Source organism: Rhinoraja longicauda, chromosome 5 (assembly GCF_053455715.1).
Source record: "Rhinoraja longicauda isolate Sanriku21f chromosome 5, sRhiLon1.1, whole genome shotgun sequence".
NCBI lineage: Eukaryota > Metazoa > Chordata > Chondrichthyes > Rajiformes > Arhynchobatidae > Rhinoraja > Rhinoraja longicauda.
Genome location: NC_135957.1, coordinates 8,424,264 through 8,437,839, shown reverse-complemented (window position 1 = coordinate 8,437,839; position 13,576 = coordinate 8,424,264). Strand labels below are relative to the sequence as shown.

The window sequence follows — 13,576 nt, the reverse complement described above, 5'->3', positions numbered from 1 at the left end:
CTCTCTCCCCCCCCCCCCCTCCCTCCCTCCCCCCCTACCTTCCCTCTCCCCCTCCCTTCCCTCTCCCCCTCCCTCTCCTCTCCCCCTCCCTCTCCTCTCCCCCTCCTACTCCCCCTCTCCTCTCCCCTGTTCCGACACATGCTCTGCCTACTCAGTGTGACTTGAGTCAGCTGCTGGAGCCTGTGTGTTGGTTGCGACTCAGCCAGTTGTGCAGAGGGGACGATGCCGGCTCTGTTGCTCCTGCGCTCCCTCCTGTTTGGCCTGTTGCGGAGCAGGCTTGTGCTATCCGGCCTCCATTTTGCCAGGCGCTGCCTGTCCGCGCTGTGGGGCCGGCTCACTCCGCTGCTGCGGAGGCTGTGGGATCGCCTCAGGTCAGCGGACACCAGGGCTGCCGCCCTCTCCTGTGTGCTGTGGGCGCTCGACATGCAAAAGCGCAGCACGGCCCGGGGGTGAGACGCCCGAGGGCGGGTGGGGAGGTAAGACGGGTCCGAACTCCCACCTTGCAGACTGTGTTATCGCTCCCCGTCCCTTCCACGCCACCACGCGGCAGTCCATCCCCCGCCTCCCGCTGCCCGCTGTGGATTTCCCGGAGCAGGGCAGAGACCCCGTACGTACAGGCGGCCTCGGACTCAGACCAGAGGGACACCTCGCGCCGTGGTAGGAGGCTCACCGGCTGCTGCCGTCCAGGCCGTGAGGGGGAAGGAGCGCCCAGCGGGCACATCACCACGTCCATCGGCCACGTCTCGTGTCGGTGGGAGAGCGGGAGCCCTCCTGCCCCACCTGCTGCAGGCACTGGGGTAAGTGGCACTGCCCCAGCCGGGGACCATGCAAGGCTGCACTTCACTCCCACCATCCTCATCTTTGGACACCCTGTGCGTAGAGGAGAGGGTGGGGGGGGGGCGAGGATGTCCTGGTTGGGTTGCTCCTGGGCCTGGCCAAGCTGGCCATCCGCGACTCACGGCGCCAGGCGGAAGAGCCGGCAGCCTGCCCCTGTTCCGGGGTGATGTCCGCGCCCGGGTGTCCCTCGAAAAGGAACGGGTGGTGTCCACGGACACCAGCGGGGAATTCCGGGACCGCTGGGCACCGCGGGGGGGGGGGGGGTGGAATGCATCCTTAACAAGGATTGTAATATAGTTGTTTAATAGGGCTGCACGGTGGCGCAGCGGTAGAGTTACCGCCTTACAGCGAATGCAACGCCGGAGACCCGGGTTCGATCCCGACTACGGGCGCCGTCTGTACGGAGTTTGTACGTTCTCCCCGTGACCTGCGTGGGTTTTCTCCAAGATCTTCGGTTTCCTCCCACACTCCAAAGACGTGCAGGTTTGTAGGTTAATTGGCTTGGTAAATGTTAGGGGAAAAAATTGTCCCTCGTGATTGTAGGATAGTGTTAATAAACGGGGATCGCTGGTCGGCACGGACCCAGTGGGCCGAAGGGCCTGTTTCTGCACTGTCTCTAAACTAAACAAAATATCCAGTATTTAGAATATTTGGTGATTTTTGTATCATGGTGGTGGGTCTTGGTATTTGTTTTGCAAATATTATTATTGTAAATAATTGAATAAATGTATTTGTGTAAAGAAAAGGCCGCAGTGTAGCAGCCCGCTCGGATCAATTTAATCTCATTCCCAGTGCAACTATTGTGGGTTAAATTTCATCCCCCACCACCCACAATAGCCTTACCTCACCCGGAACGTCACCTATCCATTATCTCCAGAGATGTTGCCTGACCCGCTGAGTTACTCCGGCATTTTGTATCTATCTTCTGCGTAAACGAGCATCTGGTAGTTGCCTTCTCTTTGCTTCAGCTCAGTGCTGGCCCTCCCAAAGAGTTGCTGTTCTTCAGTCCCGTCCCTCTGACAGGGCAGCAGTCTCTCAACACAGTGCTTTCCACGGTGGGGTGCTCCCTCAGCATTGCCCTTCCGATAGCACTGCGCCTCCCTCCCCAGCACTGCCCTTCCCTCAGCCTTGCTTTCATTCCATACTATCCCCCTGACAGTGTTGTGCTCACTCACTCGACACGGCCCCTGCAATCAGCACTTTTCATCCCATGGTGTTGTTCTTGTTCAGTATTAGAGCATTGTGTTCAGTTTTGGTTATAGAAAAGATGTTGTTAAGCTGTAAAGGGTGGAGAAACGTTTATACGAGGATGTTGCCAGGACTCGAGGGCCTGAGCTAGAGGGAGAGGTTGTGCTGGCTAGGACTCTATTCCTCAAACCCATGTCCTCTGGTTCTTGATTCCCCCACTCTGGGAAAATACTCTGTGCATTTACCCAATCTATTCCTCTCATGATTTTATACACCTCTATAAGATCACCCCTCATCCTCCTGCGCTCCAAGGAATGGAGTCCAAGCCTGCCCAACCTCTCCCTACAGTTCAGCCCCTTGAGTCCTGACAACATCCTTGTAAATATTCTCCGAGCCCTTTCCATCTTATCAACGGCTTTTCTAAAATAGGGTGACCTAAACTGAACGCATAAAACTCCAAGCGTGGCCTCGCCAATGTACTAGATCCTTTGCTTTCTGCAATATAGATGAATGATTTAAACCTCAGACAGGGCCACGGTGGCGCAGCGGTAGAGTTGCCGTCTTACAGCGAATGCAGCGCCGGAGACCCGGGTTCGATCCCGACCACGGGTGCTGTCTGTACGGAGTTTGTACGTTCTCCCCGTGACCTGTGTGGGTTTTCTCCGAAATCTTCGGTTTCCTCCCACACTCCAAAGACGTCCAGGTTTGTAGGTTAATGGGCTTGGTAAATGTAAAAATTGTCCCTAGTGGGTGTAGGATAGTGTTAGTGTGAGAGGATCGCTGGGCGGCGCGGACCCGGTGGGCCGAAGGGCCTGTTTCCACGCTGTATCTCTAAACTAAACTAAACCTCGATGCAGGGATTGTGATAAATTGGTGAAATAGCTGATAGTGAGGAGAAAAGTGTGAAGACTGCTGGAAGATGTGGTCTGGTCTGAACACATGACCAGATCATTTTCTACCATTTTGGGTAGAAAAGTGGCAGAGTTTGTGCAATTTGGGAGGTGCAACAGAGGGCACTAAATGTTATTCCCCCAGCCCACATTCCCAACAGGTGGGCCGGCCAGATGTTATTGTCCCAGCCCACATTCCCAACGTGGGCCGGCCAGATGTTATTGCCCCAGCCCACATTCCCAACAAGTGGGCCGGCCAGATGTTATTGCGCCAGCCCACATTCCCAACAGGTGGACCGGCCAGATGTTATTGCCCCAGCCCACATTCCCAATGTGGGCCAGCCAGATGTTGAACCATCAGGGCATCCAAACAACCAGATGTTTGAATATCAGAGTTTAAACACTGATCGCCGTGCAGCCTTCCAAGCCAAAGGTGAGTGTGAGGGGAGGAGAGGGGAGTGGGTCGAGAGGGAGGGGGAGTGAGTGTTGAGTGGATGGGAAAGAGTAACTGAAACCCCTCCCATCTCTCAAACTCGCTCAGGCTCCAGTCTGAACACTTGAGTTGAGTTTGAGTTGAGTTGATGGTCGCATGTACCAAGGTACTTGTGTTGCGTGCTAACCAGCCAGCGGAAAGACAATGTATTACCATGGAGCCATCCACAGTGTTCAAATACATGATAAAGGGAATAATGTGAATAACCTTTACAGTACAAGATAAAGTTGAGTTCAGTTTAGTTTATTGTCACGTGTACCGAAGTGGAAAGCTTTTGTAGTGCAGTAAAGTCCAATCAAAGATAGCCCGAGGGGCTTCAATGAGGTAGATAGTAGCTGAGGACTGCTCCCTAGTTGGTGATGGGATGGTTCAGTTGCCTGATAACAGCTGGGAAGAAACTGTCCCTAAATCTGGGGGTGTGCGTCTTCACACTTCTTGGGTCCAACAGTGGAGAAACTGTACTGATTGCATTGCCTCTGTTGTACTTTGTGATCCAGTATCTGTTATACCTTTGTTATGACTCTGGACAGACCACAAGTGCACGTGTTTAAAAGGTTTAAAGGCTGGAGCTTAAATCCAGGTTGTTTATTCCATGGCCACCTGGAACCAGAGTGACCACCAAATCACCTCAATCCCTTATATACACGTTACTACACAGGCAAACAAAGTAGTCCTTGTGATACAACAAAGTAGTCCTTGCAATATCACTACAGCCTCTCAACCAAGAAGGCCGAGACCAGCAGACACAAGGGAACACCACTCCCCACGCTTGCCCACCATCCTGATTTGGAAATATATTGCCAGTCCTTCATTGTTGCTGGCTCTAATTCCATCTGCACTTCACGCTGCCTCGGCATGGCCAGCAGCATAGTCAAGGACCATTCCTACCCTGGTCACTCCCTCTTCTCCCCTCTCCCATCAGGCAAGAGGTACAGAAGTTTGAAAAAAGCACAACTAAAGATTCAGAGACAGTTTCTTCCCAGCTGTTATCAGGCAACTGAACCATCCTATTACTAATTGTCCTGACCTACCATCAGTCCTGACCTACCATCAACCTCATTGGAGACACTTGGATTATCTTTAATGGGACTTTACTGCACTTTATCTTGCACTAAACGTTATGCCCTATATCTGTGCACTGTGGCCGGCTTGATTAAAATCATGCATATTTTAGTTTAGAGATACAGCGTGGAAACAGGCCCTTCGGCCCACCAAATCCACACTGACCAGCGATCCCCACACATTAACACTACCCTACACACACTAGGGACAATTTTTTACATGTATACCAATCCAATACCACGAAGATCTTGGAGAAAACCCACGCAGGTTACGGGGAGAGCGTACAAACTCCATACAGACAGTACCTCTAATCAGGTTCGAAGCCGGGTCTCTGGCACAGTAAGTCAGTAGCTCTACCACCATGCCACCCTGCTGCCTGAAAGTCTTTTCGCTGACTGCAAAGCATGTGACAAAAAAGCTTTTCACTGTACCTCGCTCGGTACACGTGACAACAATAAACTGTAATAATGAAGTCCTCAAATTATCTTCCCTGATAGCACAAAGAGTGTTGGTGGTGGAGAGAGTTGGCAGCTTGAAATTCCAGAGCGGCAACACTCCAGACAACATTGTTCTGGGCCCAGCACAGAGATGTAATCGTAAAGAAGGCCTGTATCTTGGGAATAATCTTACAAACATTTTTTTTCCACTTTCATTAGATAATGGGGTGGTACGTGAAGACCAAAGAATTGCAAGTGTTACACCCTTGTTCACAGAACAACGGACCCAACGACTACAAACTGGTATTTTCAACGACAGCTCAGTGTTATCGGCACTGACTATGAAAAGGTAACTATCCCGACTGGTCATCTTTATGGGATTACAGAGGAATGTGCAATAGGTGGGATATATTTATAGAAACATAGACAATAGGTGTAGGAGGAGGCCATTCGGCCCTTTGAGCCTGCACTGCCATTCAATGTGATCATGGCTAATCAGTAGCCCGTTCCTGTTTTTTCCCCATATCCCTTGATCCCATTAGCCCTAAAAGCTAAATCTAACTCTCTCTTGAATACATAATTATCATTTTGATACTAGACCAAGTGGAACCGTTGGGCCCAAACTCTCCTGCATTGGTGCAGCACCCTCTCCTCCCCCCCTCTCCTCCCCTTCCCCCTCTCCCTCCCCTCTCCCCCTCCCTCCCCTCCCTCTCCTCCCCTTCCCCTTGCCCCCAATTCCATCCCCCTCAACCCCCCTTATCCTCCCTCCCCCTCCCCCCTCCCCTCCTCCCCTCCACCCTTCCTCCTCCCCTCCCCCTCCCTCCCCCTCTTCCCCTCCCCCCCCACTCCATCCCCCTCAACCCACCCTATCCTCACTCCTCTCCCCTCCCTCCCTGCCCCCCCCCCCCTCCATCCACCTCCCTCCCTCCCTCCCTCCCTCCCTCCCTAGGAGATAGATTTAAACTTTAAAATGCAAATAACTTTAAAAATATAACACCGCTTTCATTGAAACTTCTTCCATTGGCACCAAAGGGACGACGGTGAGTAAGGTGGGCCTAAAATTGTCGCGCTATCGTGTACCGTTTTGGCTGTAGTTCAGGAACAAACAAACAAACGAGAGTTTTAGTATATAGATGGTAAAGTGCCCTTTGATCGGCACTTCAGCAAGATTGGAGCATTTTTCCAGAGGGGATGGAGCAGCCCTGTAGACCCGGGCTCACGTAAGACTTGATTGAAACGTACTGGGGCTCATGTAAGGGATGTGGGGAGGCTGTTTCCTCTTCTGGGAGAAACTAGAAAATGTGTGCGACTGATTAAAACTGAAGGTCAAATCAAGAGCTCAAGATCAAGCTCAAGATAGCTTTATTTGTCATCCAATATTGGACGAAATTCAGTCACCCACAGTCCAACAATAAAAGCATTAAATAGGCATTAAAATTACACAACCCCAAAAACACACAAAAAAAGAAACATCCATCAAAGAAACATCCATCACAGTGAGTCTCCTCCAGTCCTCTCCTCACTGTGATGGAAGGCCACAATGTCTTTCCCTTCTCCTGCCGTCTTCTCCCGCGGTCAGGTTGTTGTGGTTGCAGGCCGCGCCGGACGGTCCGCAGCGGGCCGAGCCCAAGGCGAGTCGCAGCCGCTCCCGCAGCCTCCGAAGACGGCCGGCTCCACCGATGATAAGTCCGATCTGCGGCGGGCGAACACGCTGCTGCTGCCGCTGTTGCTGCACGTCGGGGCGGTCGTGGCTCCTGACATTGAAGCCCCCGCCCAGCAGAGAAATATCCCGCGGCCTATTTTAGGCCGCGCCGGACGGTGAAATGTCCGCGCCCCAAGCCCCGCGATCCGGGGCGGGCGAACACGCTGCCGCTGCCGGAGCTCCCGATGTCGGCATCCACGCGGCCCGAGCCTAAGGCGAGTCGCAGCTGCTCCCGCAGCCTCCGAAGACGGCCGGCTCCGGTGATGGGAAGTCCGGTCCGCGGGCTCTGCGAACCAGAGCCCTGGAGGCCGCCAGCTCCAGGAGTTGGGCCGATGGTAGGCCGCAGCAGGAACGGAGACCTGACCCAGAAAACAAAGGTCGGGTCTCCGTTCGGAAGGGACACCTATTTACAATTTTACAGTTCCCCCCCTCCCCCCTACATACACACATAGTACACAAACACAAAAACACCACATCACAACTACAATTAAGACAAAAACAACAACAAAAACACAAAGACAAATGGACCGCAGGTAAGCCGCAGCTGCTATGGCAGCGCCGCCATTTTCCGCCGCCAATGCAGACGAGTGCATTGTAAGAAAATAACTGCAGATGCTGGTACAAATCGAAGGTTTTTATTTCACAAAATGCTGGAGTAACTCAGCAGGTCAGGCAGCATCTCAGGAGAGAAGGAATGGGTGACGTTTTGGGTCGAGACCCTTCTTCAGACTGAACTTATCTTTTAAAGTCAGTGTTGGATCACTCAAGTGAGATAGCTTGAAAGCACTTCAGCATTCAAAGGGTGAAACAACAGGAAAAGAAAGACTTGTTTTTTTCTCTCTCTAAAGAATGGGATTGCTCTGCTATAAATGCTCTGATTGCTGGCATAAATTCATGGTTAAGTACTTTTAATGACCAAAGATCCAAGCTATCTCACTTGAGTGATCCAACACTGACTTTAAAAGATAAGTTCAGTCTGAAGAAGGGTCTCGACCCGAAACGTCACCCATTCCTTCTCTCCTGAGATGCTGCCTGACCTGCTGAGTTACTCCAGCATTTTGTGACATGAGTGTATTGTCCTATGCACAAGCACGGGGAGGTAGGGGTACAATGAAAATCTTGCCCGCAGCAGCATGACAGGCACATGGGGTTAGACTGACCACACACAGAGACATTACTTACATGGACATTACATGTACATTCTGCACAGTGAAAAGACTGTGCAAAGGCCATCAAATTAAGGCGCAGATGAGATTAAATACTTTTGGTGAATGATATGTCTCTGGAATAACCATCCTCAAAAGCTGCGTAACCACAGTCTTTGAATATTTTTAAGGCAGAGGAGAATTCTTGACCACCAAGGAGCTGTGGTAGATGGGAACATAGAGTTGAGGTTACGGTCAGACCAACAATAATCGTACTAAAGAGCGTAGTGGGCTCCACGAGTGGATGTGCCTAATCCTGCTCCGGATTCATGTGTAGGAAGGACCTGCAGGCGCTGGTTTACACCGAAGAGAGACACAAAGTGCTGGAGTAACGCAACAGAACAGGCAGCATCTCTGGGGTGAAGCAACGGGTCAGGTTTCGGGTCGAGACCCTTCCTCAGACTGAGAGTCAGGGGAGAGGGGGGCACAGAGATAAGGAAGTGGATGGGGCTCAAGGAAAATGTAGAATAGATCATTGTTGGTTAGGAGAAGGTGACAATGCAGCAACAGAGATAAAATTAAATCAGGGGGACAGGCAGACTGGTCAGAGAACTAGGAAGGGGGAGGGATGGATAGAGAGGGAAAGCAAGGGTTACTTGAAGTCAATATACATACCGCTGGAGTGTAAGCTGCCCAAGCGAAATATGAGGATTCATGTGTTAGTATGAGGACTGAGCAAAGCAAGACAGGTCAGGTTAAGTTTATTGTTATGTACACAAATCCAGGGATGTAAAGGTACAGTGAAAACTCTTGGTTAAAGTGAGAGGCTCAGAGAGAGGGGGCAATGGGAAGGAAGGTAGCGAGCATTTAGAGATGCACGTGGGAACAGGCACTTCAGCCCAACATGTCTGCGCCACTCAATGGTCACTATTTCTTTGCTACACACTCGAGACAATTTACGGAAGCCGATTAACCTAGAAGCCAGCACGTCTTTGGAGTGTGGGAAGAAACCGGAGCATCTGGAGAAAACCCACGAGGTCCAGAGGAGGCAGTTAAGGCTGGGACTATCCCATTGTTTAAGAAACAGTTAGACAGGTACATCGAGGCATATGGACCAAGTGCAGGCAAGTGGGACTGGGGTAGCTGGGACATTGTTGGCCGGTGTGGGCAAGTTGGGCCGAAGGGCCTGTTTCCACACTGTATCACTCTATGACTCGATGACTCCATGTATCTTCTGGATCACTTGCTTGTCGGCCTTCAGTGCCTTGTATTCAAGTAGTTCTCGGCGCCCAGCCAGAGGAAGGATATCATTCCGTTAGTAAGGATGCAAAAGAGATTCGCTAGGATGTTTCCGGAACTTGCAGGCTTCAGTTCTAAGGAGAGGCTGCTTAGGTTGGGACATTTTTCATTGGAGTGCAGGAGGCTGAGGGGTGACCTTATAGAGGTGTACAAGATTATCAGGGGCATGGATAAAGTGAATGCTCACAGTCTTTTTCCTAGGGTAGAGGATTTGAAAACTAAAGGGATAGGTGGGAAAGAAACTGCAGACGCTGGTTTAAATCGAAGGTAGACACAAAAATGCTGGAGTAACTCAGTGGGTCAGGCAGCATCTCGGGAGAGAAGGAATGGGTGACGTTTCAGGTCGAGATCCTTCTTCAGGCTGATCAACTGAAAACTAAAGGGCACAGGCTTAAGGTGAGAGGAGAAAATTTAAGAGGGACCTTAGGGGCAACTTTTGTGTAAGATAGCGGGAGTGTGCAGGGTGATCACTGGTCGGTGTGGACACCCTGGGCCAAGGTTTGTACGATCACCCCTTGACAGTGTGGGTTTTCTCCAGGTTCCTCCCACATTCCAACGAGGTGCAGTTTTTTTAGGTTAATTGGCCTCTGTAAATTGTTCCTGCTGTGTATGATGGAACTCGTGGGTGACTGATGGTCGGCTCGGACTCGGTGGGCCAAAGGGCCTGTTTCCGTGCTGTGTCTCGAAAGGCTAACGTAAAGTCTGATCAGGAACATTCCCATTACAATTAGACCTCTGCAGCTGGAATGGAAAACTTCTGATTAATAAAATGGCATCAACTGGATGGTCCCACAATTTGAGCGATTGAAAGAAGACTTTGATTCCCATTTGTAACGTTGTGAATGGTCAATGATACTGTGGCTGAGGAAAAGTGTGTTTTAATCCTCACCATTTTGGAATTTAGAAATCTGGTTTAACAAGAAAGTGATGAATTTGTCTTATACAGAACTTGCCGATACTCTGAAGTACTTCAAGTCCAAGCCAATTGTGAGAACCAGAGGTCTCCAACACCAAGCGAAAAAAGAAGGTCCCTGTTAAAGTCGACCGCATCGTTTTGGCCAAAACGTTTGGCAATTCCCATCGCTCGGTGCTTCGCTAGATTTTGTCCTCGATAATCAGTTTGTCTGTGATCGCAAGAAGATTGGCCTCTGAGGACAGCCTGAAATACTGCACAGGGTTGGACCTTGCCTGTAAGACTATCGAGACATAGTGGTGTCCATACGCACCTGCGGAGAGCATGCACAAGGCAAGACCTTGTGGACAGTCTGGGATCAACCCAGATCCCAGTGGCTTCAACTTAAGTTAAACAGTGGACAGTCTGGGATCAACACCAAAGCATTGACCTTGAGGAGGGGCAATTTGAGTGAGCGACTGCTTAAAACACGTCAAAAAGCGGAGATATCATTTACCTCAAGCAGAAAAACATGTGCTTGCAGCTGACCCATGCATCCCAACGACGTACAAGTTTGTGTTCTGCCCCTTTGCAGACATCACACGCCGACCTCTTGTGTCCACAGGAGGCAGCGTTCTCTTGTGGGAGAGGTTCAGGTTCCAGCGAAGTTTGGAGGCAGGAGTTAGATTCTGCCCCTGGTGGTTAGTGAAGGGGGTTGCGGGGGTGGGGGACACAGCACTACATTAATAGACAATAGACAATAGACAATAGACAATAGGTGCAGGAGTAGGCCATTCAGCCCTTCGAGCCAGCACCGCCATTCAATGCGATCATGGCTGATCACTCTCAATCAGTACCCCGTTCCTGCCTTCTCCCCATACCCCCTCACTCCACTATCCTTAAGAGCTCTATCCAGCTCTCTCTTGAAAGCATCCAACGAACTGGCCTCCACTGCCTTCTGAGGCAGAGAATTCCACACCTTCACCACCCTCTGACTGAAAAAGTTCTTCCTCATCTCCGTTCTAAATGGCCTACCCCTTATTCTTAAACTGTGGCCCCTTGTTCTGGACTCCCCCAACATTGGGAACATGTTATCCAATCCCCTAATTATCTTATATGTTTCAATAAGATCCCCCCTCATCCTTCTAAATTCCAGTGTATACAAGCCCAATCGCTCCAGCCTTTCAACATACGACAGTCCCGCCATTCCGGGAATTAACCTAGTGAACCTACGCTGCACGCCCTCCATAGCAAGAATATCCTTCCTCAAATTTGGAGACCAAAACTGCACACAGTACTCCAGGTGCGGTCTCACCAGGGCCCGATACAACTGTAGAAGGACCTCTTTGCTCCTATACTCAACTCCTCTTGTTACGAAGGCCAACATTCCATTGGCTTTCTTCACTTAATGGGGAAGAACTGACTGGAAATTAGCAAAACAAATTGGGAAAAGAATTTCAAAGCTTACAAAACAAAGCAGATATTCCACAAGCAGATATTATTCAATTAATCACAGTTACAGAGTACGGTAAAAAATCATAACTGCCCTGCTCTGCCCTGCAAAAGGTAAATAAATTAAGGGGGAGCACGGTGGCGCAGCAGTAGAGTTGCTGCCTCACAGCGCCAGAGACCCGAGTTCGATCCTGACTGTGGGTGCTGCCTATAAGTAGTTTGATGTTCTCTCTGTGACCTCGTGGGTTTTCTCCAGGTGCTCTGGGTTCCTCCCACACCCCAACGACGTACAGGTTTGTAGGTTAATTGGCTTTGGTAAAGATTGTGCGTTGCCCCCCTAACGTGTAGGATAGCGTAGTGTACGGGGATCGCTGGTCGACGTGGACTCGGTGGGCCGAAGGGCCTGTTTCCACGCTGTATCTCTAAACTAAACTGTATCGGATGGTAGTAGATCCTCCTTTGGGAAGGACAGGCAAAGAGTCACCACATTCCCGCGCCATCTTGCATTATCATCTGGAGAAAACCCACGCAGGGGAGAACGTACAAACTCCGTACAGGCAGCACCCGTAGTCAGGATCGAACCCGGGCCTCTGGCGCCGTGAGGCAGCAACTCTACCGCTGCGTAACCGTGCTGCCATTTTCAGGCTGTGCTAATAATAAAGGCGATTTCCACCCAAATGACCAGCGCTGACAGGACAGGGAATCTTCCGAGACATCCCTCTGCATCCTGTCAGACAACAGTCTTCAGGTTAGTTGTACATGAAGTAGGCTGCTCTGTAACAAACTGAAATAAAACATGTTTGATCTCCCGGTACGTGAGCCTGCGATCGAGGCAGCTGTACAAACCTTCACAGAGGGTGAGCCAGAACAGGATTTCAGTGCGTTCTTATTTCCCAAACATTGATTCAGATCGTCTTGGCAACCACCTGCCAAGGACATCAAGGTTACAAAAAAATATATTATCCTTGCACTTCGCTGGCTTTGCTGGAGTCTGCTTCATCCTCCACTGTTTGATGATGAGATGCAAGCCTGTGTGGGTATTCTATTCAAGGGAGAGGCAGCAGCCTGCTGTTTCAGACACTTGGAGTCATGGAGTCACCATACAGCGTGGAAACAGGCCCTTCAGTCCAACCTGCCCACACCAACCAACGTGCCCCATCTACACTAGTCCCACCTGCCTGCGTTTGGCTCATATCCCTCTAAACCTGCCCCATCCATGCACCTGTCCAAATGTTTCTTGGACCTTGCGATAGTACCTGCCACAACTACCTCCTCCGGCAGCTCGTTCCATACACCCACCACCCTCTGTGTGAAAAGGTTACCCCTCAGGTTCCTATTAAATCTTTCCTCCCTCACCTTAAACCTATGTCCTCTGGTCCTTGAAGATAGACACAAAATGCTGGAGTAACTTAGCGGGTCAGGTAGCAAGTCTGGAGAGAAGGAATGGGTGACGTTTCAGGCCGAGACCCTTCCTCTGACTCCAGACTGTTGTGTACTGATTGTCGTCGTCGCTGGCACCTAGGTCTCTGAGCAAAGATACTCCCTGCAGCAATGGAGAGTGGAGGAGACTTCCTCTTTACATTGGAGATATCTATGTTTTGTTAGTTGGCACCAAAATCTGCCAGCGATAATCTCCGGAAGTCAATCTGGGGTCGAACGTCTACTTCGGCCCAGGTGGTAACTGCTATGTTGTGTGTTGAGTAGTAATAGCGTGCATACTCTTGTTTCGGGAGTTCAATTTTAATGGAAGCTGTGCAGTATATTGTGTTTGTTTTATTATGTTCGTTTGACTGCAGTCCTGGCTGAACAGCGGCTAACCAGAAGAGGAATTGAGGAGAAATAAAGGTGGCTGCACCCAGATGAATGAACACATGTCTCCGTCTCCCTCTATTATTAAAACAAAGGTTACTACTCACTCACTCACTGTGATAGGAAGCCGTTTGGCCCATTGAATCAATGCAAGCTCCCAGTGGATCTTGCCATCAGTCCCAGCAGACTTGCAGTCTCTCACATGATGCCCAGCAACGTTATGCTGCATTTTACACTTGCCAATTCATCTAACAACCTAACATCATTGGGACAGGGATAGAAATGGAAGGGCCCAGGGGAAACCCACAAAATGGCGGGGAGAACATGCAAACACCACGCAGACAGCAGCTGAGGTCAGGATCCAACCCAG

The 13,576-nt window shown here is 50.5% G+C and overlaps 1 protein-coding gene across 2 annotated transcripts in view; it reads left to right on the top strand.

The window, feature by feature from the left end:
• The window catches only part of LOC144593388 (uncharacterized), a 46,574-nt gene extending 33,333 nt beyond the window's left edge, over positions 1–13,241 (top strand). The window contains exons 1-4 of one of the 2 annotated variants that reach the window (XR_013547237.1): positions 469–797; positions 1,146–1,320; positions 5,127–5,256; positions 10,000–13,241. Coding sequence is in view for 1 of the 2 variants with exons in the window: in XM_078398874.1 (XP_078255000.1) it covers positions 5,127–5,256; positions 10,000–10,168 (299 nt within the window). In the remaining variant the exon portion in view is untranslated. Of the gene's footprint in view, positions 1–468; positions 798–1,145; positions 1,321–5,126; positions 5,257–9,999 lie in introns of those variants that run through there. The other variant, XM_078398874.1, reaches the window with a different exon arrangement.
• The last annotated feature ends 335 nt before the right edge of the window (positions 13,242–13,576 follow it).